At 47.0% G+C, this 19,778-nt stretch overlaps 1 protein-coding gene and 1 non-coding gene across 3 annotated transcripts in view; one reads left to right on the top strand and one right to left on the bottom strand.

Moving 5' to 3' along the window:
- The first annotated feature begins 307 nt into the window (after positions 1-307).
- Positions 308-19,778, top strand: part of JPH2 (junctophilin 2) — a 76,951-nt gene continuing 57,480 nt past the window's right edge. Inside the window, exon 1 of one of the 2 annotated variants that reach the window (XR_011570228.1) lies at positions 308-1,183. Coding sequence is in view for 1 of the 2 variants with exons in the window: in XM_070801726.1 (XP_070657827.1) it covers positions 805-1,183 (379 nt within the window). In the remaining variant the exon portion in view is untranslated. The remainder of the gene's footprint in view (positions 1,184-19,778) is intronic. The other variant, XM_070801726.1, reaches the window with a different exon arrangement.
- TRNAG-CCC (transfer RNA glycine (anticodon CCC)) lies at positions 11,965-12,037 on the bottom strand. Its single transcript has one exon. It is a non-coding gene; the product is annotated as a tRNA-Gly (tRNA).

Raw genomic sequence — 19,778 nt, 5'->3', positions numbered from 1 at the left:
ACTCAAGGGACCGGGAAGGTGGAAGGGAGCTCTTCTTTACACAAGAGAAGAAAAGCTGCCCGATCCGCCCTCCACGGCTACCCACACTTGGTTTCAGCTTCCCTTCCTCATCCCTCCAGCCACTCCCCGAGTCTGAAGCGCCAGCCCAGTTTGAAACACCCCTCCCGCTTTGAAGGAGGCTGGGCCGGCCGGGGGGTTATTTTGGGAGCAGCCTCTGAGATCCAATGGCCTTGTTAGGGCAACACTGACCTTTCCATCCCAGGAGGAGGGTAGGATTGGAGGGGGGCGGGGCAGGGCGCGGAATCACAGCCCGGCACACCCAGGGGGGTGGAGGAGAAGGGGGCCAGCGGGCTGCCGGGAATTCAGCCTCTGGGCTGGGGGCTGTCACAGAGGAAAAGTTCTCCTTTTTGAAGACAGACTGGGGACCCCTCCACCCCACCCTTCCCATTGCACTTCTTAAAGAGATCACAGCACTTTTTCCTTTGACTCCATGGGAGCCAGGTTGGGGACACTCCGTGGAGACTTCAAACCTTTCCTTTCCACTTCCTCCTCGGCTGGCAGCCTTCCTCTGGCCGACTGAGTGGGGGCCTCCCAGGCATGGCACTGACCGCCCGACCCAGTGCTGACTTGGCTCCTGGGTTCCTGCAGCCTCGGGTGGCATCTCGCTTCCCTCCTCCCGGGGCGCGGTGAGTCAGGGGGGCGCCCAGCCCTGAGCTGCTTGGAGAGAGTTGCTGGCACCCCCTCTCCCCATCACCTTCTCCCCCAAAGCTGGAGAACGGTGAGGAGGTCCGGGGCTACGATGAGATGAGCGGGGGTCGCTTTGACTTTGATGATGGCGGGGCATACTGTGGGGGCTGGGAGGGGGGCAAGGCCCACGGGCACGGCCTGTGCACGGGCCCCAAGGGCCAGGGGGAATACTCGGGCTCCTGGAACTTTGGCTTTGAAGTGGCGGGTGTCTACACCTGGCCCAGCGGAAACACCTTCGAGGGATACTGGAGCCAGGGCAAACGGCATGGGCTGGGCATAGAGACCAAGGGACGCTGGCTGTACAAGGGCGAGTGGACACACGGCTTCAAGGGCCGCTACGGGACCCGGCAGAGCAGCAGCAGCGGTGCCAAGTATGAGGGCACTTGGAACAACGGCCTGCAGGACGGCTATGGCACCGAGACCTACGCGGATGGAGGTGAGCCCGGCCTGCAGCCTGCAGACCTGGGGAGGGGCCAGATGGGGTGAGGAAGGTGGCGCAGAGTGGGGCAGGAGGAGCCAGGATATGATTTGCTGTGTGGCATTGGGCAAGCAGCTCCACCTCTCTCTGCATCCATTTCATTGACAGGAAAAGTGAGGCTAATAACGGAGCTGTCGAGAAAATTGGCAGACATGCTTGGTACAAGGCCTGCCATAGAAACACACATTCAAGACACATTCAATAAGACACCACTGCGACTGTGGCAGGCTAGGTGTACAAAGAGCTCTGGAATATGCTCCAGAAGAACTGGTGTCTAATGTCAATTTTGCTATGAAAATTATTTTCAGCCAGTAGATCATGAAGTGTTCGTTCATTCATTCATCAATCCACCCCCGCACCCACTCATGCATTTACCCATCCATCCATCCACCCACTCAGCCATCCATCCACTCATCCATCCATCCATTCACTCATCCATTCATCCATCCATCCATCTACTCATCCACCCATCCATCTATCCACCCAAGCATACTTTTGTTCAGTGAATATTTCTGTAGTACCACATTCACCAGGCATTGTAAAAAGGGTTAGAGGTAGAGAGAAGTAGGGTAGAGTCCATGGGTTCAAAGATATGCTTGCAGACAAACACTTATATGCAAGTACTCATAGTGTGCCGTGGCAGTAAAGGGAAGTTAGGTCTGAGGAGGTCATTGGAGGCTTTAGAGGAGGTGACATCGGAACTGCATCTTGATGGGAAGATTGTGTTTGTGAGGCTTGTAGACAGTGGTCTCAGGTATAGGACAGGCTCCTGACTGGGTTACCTACTGCTGGCTATCTGGTGAGGGCTCAACCTCCAATGTACCTGGATGTTAATAGGTTGTTAACAGAGTTTTCGTGGCACAATGGCTGGCTGGAATTGGACTAAATCTGGCTTCACATTTCCTAATTTGGTGACCTTGAGCTGTTTGCGGAACCTCTGCAATTCAGTGCGATTCAGGTGTTTATACTGGTCACTGCACAGAGCACTGGGGGTGAGCAGAGAGCAAACCTCACATGTTCCAGTTACCAAGTGGAGATGGTCCCCGCAGGCTTGCTGGGCATCAATGAGCCAGGCAAAGTGGTGCAAATATGCATGTGCAGAAAGTTCCTCCCCTTCCCTACCCTATTCCTCCTCCCCACACAGTGTGTGTTTGTGTGTGGGGAGCATGGATATGAGTCACAGGGGCAAGCAATATTTCTGGGAAACTACAGGCTGATGTCCCAGTATGTCTAAAATAGGGAAAACCCATTCATTCCTTCATAGAGTACCAATGATGTGTCAGGCGCCCTCCCGCAGCAAGTCCCAGGGTCCGAGGCAGTGAGCAAGCAAAGTCCTCAGGAAGCTCCCTGTCTAGTGAAGAAAACAGAAATAAACAGGAAAACAAACACAGATGCAATTTCCAAAAGTTACCTGTGTTACGGAAAAACTAGCAGAGAGGGAAGAGGGTAATTTTTTTTTTTTGGAGGGCGGGTGTCTGAGTACTAAGGTAGGGAGGACGGGAGAAGGAAGGAAAACCCCAGGCAGAGGGAATGAGATTGAAGAGGCTCTGAGGCGGGACTGGGCTTGGCACGTACGAGGAACAGCAAGAACGCCGGGGCAGTGGGAGAGGCGTGAATGAGGGGCACAGGCTGGGCTGCCGGGGCTGCTGCTGGAGATGTGGGCGGGCCAGGGCACGAAGGTTTGCAGGGCCCTGGGTTTTAGCCTAGGTGTGTCCAGGAGCCCTCCAGGCTAGGTCATCGGGAGGTCTGCCCCTCTGGTTTGTCAGAAGCCCATATTCTCCTCTCGAAAGAGACAGCCCCACATCCAGGGGGTCTGGAAACCTCAGAGATCCTCTCCCCCAAGCACAATCCTCCAAAATTAGACGTGGCCACTGCTTCGGAAAATCTCTTTAATCAACCTGTCATCAGTTTTCCCAGGGGTTGTTAAGGACCTGCCCTTTGCCCCATCCTGGGTAGCACTGAGGGGAATGTGGACAAATAAGATCCTGGGATTAGGGACGGCTGGGAGCCGGGCAGCCTTGGATCACCACCCTGCCCCTATCGTATTCTCTTGTCTCTTGGAGCTTCAGTTTCCTCATCCCTAAGATGGATTTATGCTAACCTCTCCTAAGCTTTCTCATGGGATGAATGTGCAGTTGCCATTATTACTATTAACTATCACTAATTCATCCAGTAAATATTTATTGAGTGATTATTAGGAAGCCAGCACTGGGTGGGCGGTGGCGGGGGATGGGGAGAGTGTAGAACTGAACAGGATGGGAGAGGTCACCCCGCCTTCCAGGGAATGTAACAAAAAATTGTGTTGGGTGCCAAGCAGGGACATGCTGGGGGCTAAGCGAGCAAGAAGCGGGTGGCTAATGAGACTGAGGCACTCAGGGAGGCCTTCTGGAGGAGGTGACAAGTGGGGCTCTGAAGTACAAAGTCAGCCAGGTGACAGTGGTGAGGACGCTTGCTCCGGGTGGTGAGAACACTGTACAAAGACTGAAGACCAAAGCTTGCTGTCCAGCGGAGATCAAGCTGAGATTTGTGTCTCATTCTCAGTTTTGAGAAGCATTGATCCAAGTGATAACACGTCTGCTTTCCTCCATTCCCTGGCTTACCTTGCGGTCTGGTGTTACAGGTGTCTGCCTGCTCCAAACCAAAGAGTAGCTTTCCAAACTGGAGCTGTCCACCCATTTGGCCAAATCAACTTAGTGGGTCATGACCTGCATTTTAAAAGAAAGGAAAGTATAGAACAGAACAGAATAGAAAATATCAGAGTGTTTCATAGAGAATGAGATTAAAGTATTGATTCCTGAAATGTTTGTTCAGTTGGAGATTATATATCTATATTTTGTGTATCGAAACATCTGTTTATATGTATATCATGATTCAAATGTATTTTTTGTTGCAGATCACAGTCAAAAAATAGGAATATTACTTTTGTAAAGTGACTTGACCTGACATCTTCATGGCTGCCCCAGTCATTCCTAAACGCACAGACCTTCCCTCTGCCCCTCTGCTTGTTGCTTTGGCTGGAAGTTCCAATTCTCTGGTAGGAAGGGGAAGGTAGTCCAGGCAGAGGAGTCTTCCAAACCCTGCCCTAAGCCTCCTGGCACCCCTCCCCCATCTATAGCCCCACATTCCTCCCCTGGCCATATATAGCAAAGCTAAAAATAGCTGCTGACTTAAAGCCCAAAGCCAGCACACCCAGCCCTTAAGTAGTAATCCACAGCTGCATGGCTGCCTGGCGGTTCCCACCCAAGACCCACAGACTCTAGGACTTGAAGGGCCACTAGTGATCTTGGTTTTCCTCTGATCTTGACCTGGGCCTGAGCCTAGGATTCCAAGGCCCACGAATGGCCTGAAACTGCAGGACTCTGTGCGTGGACTCTCTGTGTTTTTCTGGGAGATATTTCCTGCAAGAGCCATCAGATTCTACAAGTAATCTGGTGCTCAAATAAATTCCAGGACCATGGATCTAATTCAATAATCCCCTCCCCAAAATGTGCAGCAGGAAAAACAAGCCCAAGGTTGACATTTTTTTCCTCCTAAAGCTAATAATAGTTAACATTTTTGGAGTATGAACGATGTGCTTGGTCCTCATCTGGGCACATGGCAAGCATTGTGTTACTTAAACTTTCACTATAACCCTTACAGGGAAGTATTATTATTATTACCCCTATTTTATAGACAAGGACACTGAGATCGACAGTCCTCTAACTGATAAGAGGCCGAGATGGAATTTGATCATCATAAGTGACAATTAAATATTTTATACTGTAAATCAGCATTTTAACAAATGATAAACAACTACACAAAATAATCAAGACTGGCTACATAGTTTAGGGACACGGTGCACAACAAAAATGCGGGGCCCCTTTTTCAAAATTAAGAATTTCAAGATGGTGACATCAGAGCCTTAAACCAAGGTCAGGGCCCTTCTGAGCTCAGAGTCTTGTGTGAGTGTACAGGTTGAATGCCCATGAAGTTGGCCTTATTAAGACCAAGTAGCAACAACTGTCTTCTCCACTATTTGTTGAATCTTTACCAGTTTTTATTTTTTGGCTCCATTGGGTCTTAGTTGTGGCACTCGGGCTTAGTTGCCCCAAGGCTTGTGGGTTTTAGTTCCCCAACCAGGGATAGAACCTGTGTCTCCTGCATTGGGAGGTGGATTCGTAACCACTGGACCACCAGGGAAGTCCCGAATCTCTATTAGTTTTTACCAGACTCCGTGACAGTAGTAATAACCATCTCTACCATTTATGGAGTCTTTACTAGTCTTTATCAGACTATGTGCTAAGAATCATACATGTCTTATATTATTGAGGCTTCTTAATTCTCTCTTCTACTACACTGCTGCTGCTAAGTTGCTTCAGTTGTGTCCGACTCGGTGCGACCCCATAGACGGCAGCCCACCAGGCTCCCCCGTCCCTGGGATTCTCCAGGCAACAACACTGGAGTGGGTTGCCATTTCCTTCTCCAATGCAGGAAAGTGAAGAGTGAAAGTGAAGTCACTCAGTCATGTCTGACTTTTAGTGACCCCATGGGCTGCAGCCCACCAGGCTCCTCTGTCCATGAGATTTTCCAGGCAAGAGTACTGGAGTGGGGTGCCATTGCCTTCTCAGTGGCTTTCAAATTTTTATAATTATAACCCACTTTAACATATGTATTTTCTATTATAATTCAATGCATACATATAAAAATGTAAAACTGAAACAAGTCATTATGAAGTAATATTTCTCTCCCTGTATGCTATACTTGCTATTTTCTTGTATGTGATCTTATTGATAGAATTGGGCTTCCCTGGTGGCTCAGCTGGTAAAGAATCCACCTGCAATGTGGGAGACCTGGGTTTGATCCCTGGGTTGGGAAGATCCCCTGGAGAAGAGAAAGGGTACCCACTTCAGTAATTCTGGCCTAGAGAATTCCATGGACTGGATAGTCCATGGGATCACAAAGAGGCATCATGACTGAGTGACTTTCAATTGATAGAAATGTTATTTTCTCTTTTTGAGAGAATTAAATGATGCATTGTTATACATTAAATACTTAGAACAGAATTAGGCCTGTGGTTAGTGCTTTGATTATTACATGCTGAAGTGATGATATTTTTATGTGTAAGTGTGACAACTGGGTCAAAAAGGGAACCTTCTATGCTCTGGGTACAGATTTCTTTGTTTTTCCCAATGCTGACGGCTTCAGCTCATTTTAGCCTAAGTGAACACGGGAGCTAAATGAACTTTCCAAGCTAGAGCCCTAAGCAGCTCAGCTGGTAAAGAATCCGATGCAATGCAGGAGACCTGGCTTCAATCTCTGGGTGGAGAAGATCCCCTGGAGGAGGGCATGGTAACCCACTCCAGTATTCCTGCCTGGAGAATCCCCATGGACAGAGGAGCCTGGTGGGTTACAGTCCATGGGGTCGCAAAGAGTCAGACACGGCTGAATGACTAAGCACAGCACAGAGCCCTGAGTAATATCTGCTGTCACATGACCTGGGTCTGTGACATGTGTTCCTTGAAGAAACTTAACTTTCATATTTCTTTCTATATTCGCTCCCCAAAGGAATATCATTTTTATTGATCTAGGTGTCTATCTTTGTGCCGATATCATGATAGCATGGTTACTGGAACTTTAAAATAAGTTTTTATTTATTTTTGTTGTAAATTTTTTTTGGGTATAGTTGATTGACAGAGTTGTGTTAGTTTCAGGCGTACAGCAAAGTGAATCTGTTATACACCCACTCTCTTCTAGATTCTCTTCCCACACAGGCATAGAGTATTGAGCAGAGTTCCCTGTGCGATGCAGTAAGCCTCTCTTAGTTATCTGTTTTGTATTCAGTAGTGCATATGTGTCAATTCCAATCTCCCATAAAACAAGTTTTTCAATCAGAGTAAATCCTCCGACTTCTCTTGTTCAAGACTTTTCGGGTTATTCTAGATTATTTCCATTTCTGCGTACATTATAAAATCAGCTTGTCAATTTCTACCAAAAAGGCCTGATGGAAATTTGATTAAAAACACATTTGATGGATCGTGAGGAAGTATATTCAGCACAACGTCACAAGAACCAAAGGCAATTTGTAAAGAAGTTATTATGTTAACTTTTCACTAGAGAATTTGAGAGACTCATCCATACAGATCTGTGCAAACTGTTGATCTTGTTGCTTTTTTTAAAAAACTATTTAATTATTATTTTTGGCTATGCTGGGTCTTCGTTGCTGCGCATAGGCTTTCTCTAGTTGTGGCGAGTGGGGGCTACTCTTTGTTGCAGTGCCTGGATTCTCAGGGCTTCTCATTGTGGTGCCTTCTCTTGTTGCGAAGCATGGGCTCTAGACGTGCGGGCTTCAGTAGCTGCAGCTCGTGAGCTCTAAAGCATTGGCTCCGTAGTTGTGGCACCCAGGCTTAGTTACTCCAAGGCAGCTGGGATCTTCCTGGACCAGGGATCAAACCCATGTTCCCTGCATTGGCAGACAGACTGATAACCACTAGATCACCAGGGAAGTCTTTTGTTGCTTTTAAATTCTTTTTTTCTATTTTTTGGATCCTAGTTAGTTTTCTGACAATTGGATGCATTGTTCATACTGATGCATTCATTACATCCCTTTTATTCTGTCAGTTCAGTTCAGTTTATTCCCTCAGTCGTGTCTGAGTCTTTGCGACCCCATGGACTGCAGCACGCCAGGCCTCCCTGTCCATCACCAACTCCTGGAGTTTACTCAAACTCATGTCCATTGAGTCAGTGATGCCATCCAACCATCTCATCCTCTGTCATGGCCTTCTCCTCCTGCCCTCAATCTTTCCCAGCATCAGGGTCTTTTCAAATGAGTCAGCTCTTCGAATCAGGTGGCCAAAGTATTGGAGTTTCAGCTTCAACATCAGTCCTTCCAATGAACACCCAGGACTGATCTCTTTTAGGATGGACTGGTTGGATCTCCTTGCAGTCCAAGGGACTCTCAAGAGTGATTATGAGTAAAATAGTTAGAGAAAAATGCATTTGACTTTTACATCAATTTGGAGGGAGTGGACATCTAAACAGCAGTGAGCCTTCCAATCCATGGACATGGTATATATCCTTTCTTACTTACGTCTTCTTTAATTTCACTCAACAATGTTTTAGCATTTTCAGTGTCTTGCACTTTTTTAAAAAGTAAAATTAACAAGTATTTTATTTCTTATGATATTATAAATGGCATTTAAAATTTCCTTTTTCCTATTGTTCATTGCTAGGTTATAGACATAAAATTATTTTTGTACATTAGCCTTCAGTCCTTTTACATTACTAAATTAATTTCTTAGTTTTGGTGGGATTTTTTGGGGTTTTTTCCTTCAGATTTAAAAGGAACGTCTTTTAGTTTAAAAATTCTTGATCGCTGTTAAAGCTTAAGTGTAGAAGACCTAAGAGAATCTGATGGGACTAAAGGCATGTGTTACTTAAGCACTTGGGGCTTCAAGTGGCCAGATCTGGGTCCAAGTCCAGGTGGAGCCACCTCTTCATTTTACACACATGGGCATATCGTATGGCCTCTTTTATCTTCCATTTCCTTTTTTTCCACCAAGGCTGTCAAAATCTCCCTCAAAATATGGCTGAAACAATGAAACGAGATAATCCATGAAAAGGGCTTAGCGTGATGCCTGGCTCAGAGGAAGGGCTGAAACGTACACCTTCTTTTCCGAGTTTCCTTCGCAGACCAAAGGGCGAACTAATTCAGGATGGTCTGAACCACAGCTGCCTCTGGGGAAAATATCAAAACCCAGCTTTTGACTTTGGAGCACTTAAGCAGCCAAGCCTTTGACTTGCTTAGCTCTGCGCTGGGCCCTGCCAGTGCAGGTGGAAGCCACGTCAGGTGGATTCCACTGCGAATGTAGAATCAGCATAATTGAACCTCATCTTGAAAATCTCACATCCCAGTTCACAGCCAGGGGTCAGCGTGACAGGCAGCTGGGCTACTGTGATGGCAGCTTCTTGGCATTTATCTGGGCCTCCAGGGGAGCAGAGCGGACCCTGAGTAAGACAGGGAAGTGGACGTCATTAGTCCTCCTCTCTGCAGCTTTGTTCTCTCGGATGCATGTGTCCAGCTGGCCAAATCTCCCCAGACGTGCCCCTGTCCAAGGCCAGGCCCTTGGCATTCATCGAGCTGGCATGTTTCCAGTGCCTGCTAATTCCGTGTCCCCAGCAGCTGTTCCCTGGACCAGCCCTGGCTGCCACACCTTTGTGAGGAATGTCCAGCCTCATTTTCTAAGGGCCCTGGTTGAGGGCAGAGTGTGGGGTGAGGGAGACAGGCTTGCTTCCTGCCCTAGACCTAGTTCTCTCCTATCCCTTCCCAAGCTGGAGCCACAGAGTAGGTGGGTTAAGTCTGGTCACGACTGATTCCCCTACTCACTCCTGCATAGTGGTCACTCCTGAGTCTAATGGCCCAGACCTGCCTGGCAGAATCCATAGGGCAACCCAGGGACAGTAGGAACTCCAGAAGCCCCTCCCCCCTGGCAAGGAGTGAGCACCTCGTGCCTGGAAGCATTCAAGCATATGATGTGCTGCTGACCACTGTTTGAACTGTGTGGAGTGGGGGCCACCCCAAGGCCTGACGGTGGCCCACAGCTCTGTGTTTCAAGCACCATATTTCTCTTTCTTTTATTTGTAATACAACTTGAATCCTTTATGTATATCATCTTAACAAAGTGATCAAATTTCACATTGCTGATGACAGGACAACCTGGCAACAGGGCCCCTTGGTGGGATGTACAGAGAAGGCTGTCACTTCCCTTGTGTAATATTCCTGTGGGGCAAGTGTGGAGAGAGGGCTGTTCATGCAGAGCCTAGGAGGCCATGGTAAGAATCTGGCTTTGATCCTGAGAATAATGGGGGCTATAAAAGTGACATGGTTTGGGATGGACAGGTATACACTGGTATATTTAAAATGGATAACCAGTAAGATCTCACTGTATAGCAGAGAGAACTCTGCTTAGTGTTATGTGGCAGCCTGGATGGGAGAAGAGTTTGGGGTAGAAGGGATACATGTACATGTATGGCCAAGTCCTTCTGCTGTCCACTGAAAACTATCAGAACATGGTTAATTGGTTATACTCCAATATAATATAAAAAGTTAAAAAAATTTTTTTAAGTAATATGAGGGAATTTCCTGGTGGTCTAAAGGTTAGGACTCTGATTCCACTGCAGGGGGCACTGATTCCATCTCTGATCAGGGAACTGAGATTCCTGCATGCCTCATGACCAAAAAAACAAAAACAAAAATGACTTGCTCTGCTTTTGTTTAAAGGGATTGCTTTGTGTTGGGAGACTGGGGGAGGAGACGGTGCAGAAAGGTAGAAGAATGGAGATCGATTAGAATCATTTATTGCAATGATACAGTTCAGATGCCATGATGCTTTGGACCAGCCTCTTGGGGCAGCAGAGGTGGGGAAAAGTGGTTGAACTCTGTGTCAACCACAGAGTTTGAAGGTGGAACTGATAGATTGGCCTCGTGGGTTGCAGAGAGGGTGTGTGGAGAGAAAGAGGAGTCAGGGAAGGTTTCAAGGCCTGAGCTGCAAAGGATGGCATTGCCCTGAGCTGAGATGGGATGAGGATTCAAAGAGGTAAGGTCAGGAGCTCAGTGTTGGATACTGAGGGTGAGGGATGCCTGTTACACAAGCCACGTGGATGTAAGGGTTGTGCGCAGGCCTGCACACAGACAGGGGCCTCGGAGCGACCAGTGGGGCGTCTGAACCCAGACCCTCTCCCCTTGATCCCTTTGCGTCCCCCACCCTCAATTATTCCTGGCTTCCTAGGCCTTCAGCATGGCCGAACTGACCCAGGACCTGGCAAAGTTGCTTTCCTCCAGGCTCCAGGATTGTCAGCATCCAGGCGGTGTCACTTGATTAATCCCCTGACTCCTGTGCAAGCTAGGAGAGCAGCCTCTATGTGTGGGGGTGGTGGAACCCTGCAGGTTACCGGGACCTGTTATATACACCCACTGCAAACCAATCCTGATCCCAGGAGCTGGTCGCCCATGCTCACAGTCCCTCCACTTTGGGTCCCCTGGTGGTAATCTTGGAAAGTGGAAGACAGTGGAGCTTTGATGGGAGGGAGCATTTGGAGGCCATGGGAAGAGACATTGGTGCCACCTTGCAGGCGAGCCAAAGAGCAAGGCCTTGGGATGGTTACAGCAAAAACGGAATGTTGTCTATACAGTCACCCAAAGGGACTGTTCAGTGAATCCATGAGACCATGCCAGGAAGGACTAAAACCATTAAAAAGACAGAGTTCCAGTGGTTAAGACTCCATGCTTCCACTGCAAGGGGTGTGGGTTGGATCCCTGGTCCAGGGAACATAATCCCACATGCCAAGTGGTATAACCCTCTGAAAAAAATAGAAGTGAAACTATACTTCAATAAAAACTTTTTTTTTTTTAAGAGAGAGAGGGGAGGAAAAAAGAGACAGATTCACCTATATTTATACAGAAAGGAATCTAAAGCATTTTAATCAAACAAGAGCAACTGGACGAATATTTATTGAGTGCCTACTGTGTGGGGGGCAGTGTTCTCATTGAGAGGGAGAGTGGTAGCGTGGGGAACAGCTAATCTTTTAGTCCGCTTGTGCTATGCATAGGCTTGTAAATAAGCAGAAGAAATCCTGGAAGGACCAAAATTGTTAACAGTGATTACTCCTGGGGAGACAGTACAGAGAATTTTTTTTAATAATTAAAGAATATGTATTTATCTATTTGGCTGTGCCAAGTCTTAGTTGCAGCATTTGAGATCTAGTTCCCTGACCAGGAATCGAACCTGGGCCCTCTACATTGGGAGTGCAGAGTCTTAGCCACTGGACCACCGGGAAAGTCCCAGTACAAAATGTTTTAGTTTAAATACTCCTCAATTGTTTGAATTTTATGCAGTCAACCTGTGCAACTGTGTGATATTTTCAGAAGTGCCTTCCCTTCAACAGATGAACAACACTTATGCTAAGAAGCCTTCAGGTACGAAAAGACTTTGGGAGCTCTAAGCAGAGCCCCCCAGAATCTAGGCTCAGATCCTAGATAGTTTCCCTTTGTTCCACCCCACTCTGGGGTAGGCTGCTCTTCAAGGCAAGGCAGGAGTGAAAGGGCAAGCCAGGCAGGTGATCTGTTCTTTAGTCCCAGCTGAGCCACTGCCTGGCTGTGTGACCTTGGGCAGGTCCCTCTACCTCTCTGTGCCTGAATTTCCTCTCCTGCATAATGAGGGGCTGAACCACACTTACTCCTAGAGGTAAGTCAATTTCTCTTATGTGCAACATCAGCTACTTGACTGTGGCTTCTTGGAGATGCAGTGAAGGGAGACAGCATGGCCATGTTAGGAGTCAGCATCATGATCGATTAGCAGTGTCTGCTGTGGACACAGGATGGATGGGAAATAGGTAGCCCACATGATAGGTGACTTGTTGCCTTGGACTAGATGCTCTTCAAGCTGTGCCCTTCTTGGAACTGAAATAACGTCACTTACCCCTGCACTGAGGTCATCTATGACCACATGGTGCATGTGCAGATAGCAGGAACATGCAGTTAGTATTGGCTACAGGGCTGCCACTAGCTCCTACTGATGCATGACAGCCCATTGTTAAGTTTTCAGGAATGTTGCAAACTGGCTGTTTAACTGTTGGTAGCTTGATTGGCCATGGGAGGAATATTTAGATGACAGAAATTGGTTAACACTGTGAATGAGGGTAGGGCTTCCCAGGTGGCGCTAGCGGTAAAGAAACTGCCTGCCTGTGCAGGAGATGTAAAAGATGCAGGTTCGATCCCTGGGTTGGGAAGATGGAGCCTGGTGGGCTACAGTCCATAGTGTTGCAAAGAGTTGGACATGACTAAAGTGACTTGGCATGCATGCACACACATGAATCAAAGTTGTTTTTCCAAGGAGCTGTTTTACCAGCATGCCATGAGCACTGCACTAATTAATATGAAATGCCCTTGTCTCCTTCTCACCCAGATTTAGGTGACCAACCCTCCTGATCTGCCTGGGAACTGTCCTGTCCTGGCTTTAGTACTGAAAGTAGTAAAGTTTCTTGGGAAACTCCTCGATCTCGGGCAAATGGGGAAGACTGGTCACCCTGCAATCTTTTCCTAAGAAGTGAAGGGAGCCAACATCTGTTGAGAGTCTGAGGTCTCTGCTAGATAACTCATACTTTACTCACAGCAACCCTGAAAAGAAGCTGGCTCTGCCCTTGCTGGGTGGAGATACATTCAAAGAGAACTTGTCCAAGGCCAAGTACTCATGCACTCAATTGACAGTATCTGCTGAATGCCTAGGGGAGAAGGCAATGGCACCCCACCCCAGTACTCTTGCCTGGAAAATCCCATGGACGGAGGAGCCTGGTGCGCTGCAGTCCATGGGGTTGCTAGGAGTCGGACACGACTGAGCGATTTCACTTTCACTTTTCACTTTGATGCATTGGAGAAGGAAATGGCAACCCACTCTAGTATTCTTGCCTGGAGAATCCCAGGGACAGGGGAGCCTGGTGGGCTGACGTCTCTGGGGTCACACAGAGTTGGACATGACTGACGTGACTTAGCAGCAGCAGCAGCAGCTGAATGCCTTCTATGGGCCAGTCATCACACTGAGGGTTGGAGATGCTGTGATGAGCAAGGCAGTCTTGGTCCCTGCCCTCAGAGCATACATTATAACAGTAGAGACCAGCATCAGACAGTTATTTAATTACAACATGGTATTTGTAATTTGAAGGATAAGTTAGAAGGGTTTATGAGCTGATGATGGGTGAACCTAATCTGGTTGGGTAATCAGAGAAGGCTTCCTGGAGGAAGTGATATCAGCCTTGATGCTAAGATCTGAAGGATGGGTGACCGGAGGACCACACTTTTGTGCCAGGCAAAAGGAATATCGAGGACTTCCCTGGTGGTCCAGCGGTTAAGAATCCACCTGGCAATGCAGGGGACACGGGTTTGACTCCTGGTCTGAGAAGATTCCACATGCCCTGGGGCAGCTAAGCCCAAGAGCCAAAACTACCAGGGCCCACACTCTAGAGCCTGCATGCTACAACTGCTAAAGCCCATGTGCCTAGAGCCCCTGCTCCACCACGAGAGAAGCCATTGCAATGAGAAGCCTGCGCACCGCAACTGGAGAGTAGCGGCCCCCGTCACAGCTAGAGAAAGCCCACACAACAGCAAAAATAAATACTGTTTTTATAATAAAAGGAATATTGAGTGTAAAGTCTTGGAGGTGGGAGCAGAGCATTTGTGTTCGAGAAAAGTGGGAGCACAGAGACTCAGAGGAAGAATGGCGTATATGAGACAAGGGTTGGCAGGACCCAGGCCATGAGGGTTTCCTGGGTCACAACGAGGAGTTTGAATTTCATTCTTACAGGGGAGGCTGTGGGACACCATCAGACATCCCTCAGGACCAGGGTCCTCATTCCCCTATTTGCCGGGAGTGTGGGCTGCTGATGGCTCATAGCTGGGCACTGCCTTCTGACAAAAGGAGGCACCGCCCTCTGGGGTTAACCCATAGTTAATGAGCTGATGCTCGAGTACAAAGCCTCCTTGTTTCAATTTCAAACTACTCTGAAGGTCATACCAGCTCCAGTGACCCCATGGGATCTGTTCAGCTTCTTCCACTTATGGAAACCTGCTTCCTCCCTTACAGGTGTTTGTCCTGAGAGTCCCCCTCCCGCCAAAATCACCCACATGCAGTCTCAGCCTCAGAATCTGTTTCCTAGGGGACAATCCTTCCTCAAGGCACTGGGAAGCCATCAAAAACCAGGTTTTATGTGATCAGATCTGCATCTTAGAAGGGAGAGGACTCTGGTGGCAGCGAAGGGTGGATTGAAGTGGGTATCCCGGGAGGCAGAGACTAGGGAAGATGCTGTTGTCTCTCCAGGAGAACTGGTGCAGCCGAACTAGGTGGATGGGATGGAGATGAAGAGAAGGGTGTTTTGGGGTATTAAAGAGAGATTCAGAGTCAGGTTTGTTTCTGAAGCCCAAGCAATTTCCATTATTCTTTGCTGCCCCTAGAGATGCCTCAGGCTTGCTTGACTTGCTCTTGCTGGGACACAGGGTCCACAGTCATTACCAAGGTGGGTTAGACCTAAGCTGGGATGGGTCCCCTCTACTCAAGAGCATCTATGTGGGTGTCCATGGTGTGGGCATGTGTGTTCACCATAATGTGCATACCTGGTTTGCCTGGTCTGATTTGGGGGTGCTTGGACAAGAGCTATGACCATTGGACTTCCTGGTCCTCACTCCCCTACCTGTCATGTATATGCATGCCAAGTTGCTTTAGTCGCGTCTGACTCTTTGCAACCCTAGGGGCTGTAGACCCCCAGGCTCCTCTGTCCATGGGATTTCCCAGGCAAAAATACTGGAGTGGGTTGCCATTTCCTACTCCAGGGGATCTTCGCGACCCAGGGATTGAACCCACATCTCTTATGTCTCCTGCATTGGCAGGCAGGTTCTTTACCACTCACGCCACCTGGGAAGCTCCAAGAGTTGTCTTCCTTTGAGCCTTGAGAAGAACTTGGTGTGTGTGTGCCAGGTTGCTTCAGTCGTGTCTGACCCATCTGAATCTGTTGATGAGGCTTTCACCGTCCTGCCCAAAGATCTTGAGCTAACTCCTAAATAGAGGACCTGGGGAAAAGGATCAGGGAACACTGTTGGACAAAACAGACAAGATATTGACAAGATAGCAGCTCTTAGTGGTATGAAGTGATGAGTGTTTGGAGGAAGGAGGTGGCCTGGGTAGTTTTCTGAAGCAGGTGGCTTTGAAAATGGGCTTTAGTGGATTTGGAAGACAAAACTGAGAAAGTGAGCTGGGACCAGGTCATGCAGACACACAGGACTGTCAGTTGAGGACTTTCATGGACAGTGGGGACCCCCAGAGAGGAGCCTGTCCTGATTCCTTCCTCTCCATCTCTCGTCAGTCCGTTAGGGACACTGATATTTGGATCTCAGACAGTTTCCTAGAAATAGGCAGGTGTCACTGGCCAGAGGGAATGGTTTTCTCAGTGTCTAGTCTGTATTTGGCAGAGAAGGCAATGGCACCCCACTCCAGTACTCTTGCCTGGAAAATCCCATGGACAGAGGATCCTGGTGGGCTGCAGTCCATGGGGTCGCACAGAGTCGGACATGACTGAAGCGACTTAGCAGCAGCAGCAGCAGCAGCAGTCTGTATTTGGAGGCAGAATTCATGGTCTGATCCACATATCTCTTCTCTGTCTCAAAGTGGACTCTGTGTCTTCTAGACTCCTCGAGGGTTTCTCTCTCTCTCTTTTTTTTAATCACACTTTTATTTTCTTTATATACTTTTAAAAATTTTATTTTTTATTGAAGGATAATTGCTTTACATCCCTGTGGGTTTCTGAATAGTTGTACTTCTTTAGGGCTGAGATTTGGGTGAAGGCTTCTGAACCTTTAACTTGTAAAGGGTGTTCTCAGGTTCTTAGAGGTGCCGAGGAGGCACTGGTCTGGTTACTCAGCTGTGATCTCCAACAACTGCCACACTAGTATGATCATGAGCAAGTCATTTACATTTTTTATTTCAATTTTCCAAGCTGTAAAATTAGAATGATTAGACCTGTATCTCTTAGGATATTTTTTTCTGTCTGTAAGTAATAGAAAGCGCTAACTTCCAAATGACCTAAAACCAACACTTCCCAATAGAAATATAATGTGGGCTCCAAATGTAATTTAAAATTTTCTAGTAGCCACATTTTAAAATGTGAAATCAATTTTAATCACATATTTTTTAAAAATTGGTGGAAAATTGCTTTACAATTACACATCTTCTATTTAACTTGTTATCCCAAAAAGTATCATTTCTACATGTAATCAATATACAGTTATTAGTGAGATAGTTTACATTTTTTTCTGTACTAAATATTTTCAATCCAGTGCTCAATAACCACATGCAGCTAGTAGCTACCATTATTGGGCAGCACAGATCTTTTTTAATAAGAATATTTCTGATTGCACATAACAACACTCCAGAGGTAGGGAAGTCTCAGGATCAGTTAATTTGAAGGTGCAATAGCACCAGCAAGAACCCAGACTCCTGCTATCTTTTTGCTCTGCCATCCACAGAGTGTGGGTTTTGCTCTCAGCTAGTTACCCTCTGGCCACTGCTCCAGGAGTCATGTCCACATTCAACAACATCCAGCAGAAAAAGAGGGTATGTTTCTCCCCATGTATCTCTTTATAAGAGCTATGAAACCTCTCTTGTCTCCCTTGCCCCACCCCACTAGCCAACTTACCCTCAAGTCTCAAGGTCAGATTTCATCACACGCTCACGACTAATCCAATCACTGGCAAGCTGGAGAGACTTTAATGCTTGACTTAGAGCAATCAGGATTTGCCCCTGGATTGAGAATCTTTCTCAGAGACACATGGGAGGAATAGTGAAGAATTAAGAAAAATTCTTGAAGAATAATTCTTCTGGGGACTTCCCTGGTGGTCCAGTTGCTAAGACTCTGCATTCCCAATGCAGGGGGCCCAGTTTGATCCCTGGTCAGGGCACTGGATCCCACATGTCCCAATTAAGACCCAGAGACCCAAGCACTGCCATATATATATACATATATATATATATATATATATAATAATATATTTAAAATAGTTTATATAAAATATATAAAATAATTCTTCTGGCATAGTCTCACAGTCAGAAAAACTCATTTCATTTAACCTCCTCAAATTGTCTTGACTTCAGAATTTTTTTTCATGATAAACTATTAACACCAGTTTTGAGAAACACATTTTTTGAGAGCCTGCCTTAATAGATCATTAGGTTGTATAGCTGGAAGAATCTTCTAGGCTATATATCTCTAGTTTGGCCTCTTGTGGTCTGAACAGAATGACCTGCACCTACCACATTGGGAAAATTCCAGCGGACCGGGTAGAAGACAGAGTCCCCAGTGACTCAGGTCAGAAGCATCCTTTACTTGAGAAAGAAAAACAAAAGTGCAGTGTTGCCCTAAATAAACTCATCCAAACCTTGGATTCACACCCTATGGGAAAGTCACACATCAGGGTACTGGCATACACAGGCTTTTATTCTCCTTGTCTTAGTTTCAGTTACCCATCTGGTATCTTCTTTCCTGAGATGGACCCATCTCTTGGTCACAGCAGATGTACTCACACTGATGTTTAAAATCGAAGTAGAAGCCCTCTAATCTGATGTCATTGATGCCAAATGCAACTTGGTTAACTGAATGTTAGTGAGAGCAGAGAAAGATTTTTAAATGATTTATAAACCTTAAGGGGAGAAGGCAATGGCACCCCACTCCAGTACTCTTGCCTGTAAAATCCCACGGACAGAGGAGCCTGGGGGGCTGCCGTCTATGGGGTCGCACAGAATCGGACACGACTGAAGGGACTTGGCAGCATAAACCTTAAGATATTCATTTTTTATTTATTTTCTCAGTGCACTGTGTGGCCATCGGATTTCAGTTCTCCGACCAGGGATCGAACCCATATACCCTACATTGGAAGCTCAAAGTCTTAACAATTGTACTGCCAGGGGAAGTCTCTTGTGATATTTATTTTAATTTATATCACATTTAGGTATGTGCTGTGTTGATTCTGTGACCCCATGGACTGTGATCCCCCTCCAGAGGATGTTGCCAACCCAGGGATCCAACCCAGGTCTCCCGCATTGCAGGCAGATTCTTCACCATCTGAGCCATAAGGGAAGCCTGAGAATACTGGAGTAGGTAGCCTATCCCTTCTGCAGGGATCTTCCTGACCCAGGACTTGAACCAGGGTCTCCTGCACTGCAGGCAGATTCTGCACCAGCTGAGCTACCGGGGAAGCCCTGTCACATTAGGTACAACGTGTAGATATTCAGTGGAGTTTCTCATTGTCTGCCTTCCGTTCCTGTAACATATCATTTACAATTTCTGGTTTCTGTTGGTTTCTTTAAAATGGAGCAAGAAATTAAATTTAATTTATAAATTAAAAATTTATATTTTTTTCCCATTCTTTTATAGTTAGCCCATTCATGGCAAGTTTGAGAGCGATTTTTAAGGAACTCTCTCCCTTATGAACATCCAAAAACATTCATCTTGTTTTTGGAGAAGTTAGACTCTCTCTCTGTATACTCATAGTACACTGGTTTAGAGAACAAATGTTAACAAATAACAATATTTCAATAATGAGTCCGGGGCTTCCCTATTGGTGGTTAAGAAGCTACTTTGCAATGCAGGGGATGTGGTTTCGATCCCTGCGCTGGGAAGATTCCACATGCCTTGGGGCAGCTAAGCCTGGGGACCGCAACTACTGAAGCCTGCACACCCAGAGCCTGTGTTCCGCAGTAAGAGAAGCCACCTCAGTGAGAAGCCCACCCACTACAGCTAAAGAGTAGCCCTTGCTCACCACAGTTAGAGAAAGCCTGCACACAACAACAAAGATCTGGCGTAGCCAAAGATAATTAAAACAAACAAATAATGCGTACAATAGAAGTGAATACATTTAGGAACAGTTAAATAGACAACTCCACATGTGGGAACAGGGGCATGGATCTGCTAGAGATCAAGCTGCCAATGGGTGCATCAGGGTGCTAAGGGCCTCAGTTAGCAGGCTTTACAACAGAGGGAC

This window comes from Bos indicus, chromosome 13 (genome assembly GCF_029378745.1).
Source record: "Bos indicus isolate NIAB-ARS_2022 breed Sahiwal x Tharparkar chromosome 13, NIAB-ARS_B.indTharparkar_mat_pri_1.0, whole genome shotgun sequence".
NCBI classification, from domain to species: domain Eukaryota; kingdom Metazoa; phylum Chordata; class Mammalia; order Artiodactyla; family Bovidae; genus Bos; species Bos indicus.
Note: the sequence above shows the minus strand (reverse complement) of the source record. Positions and strands in the feature narration are given on the sequence as shown.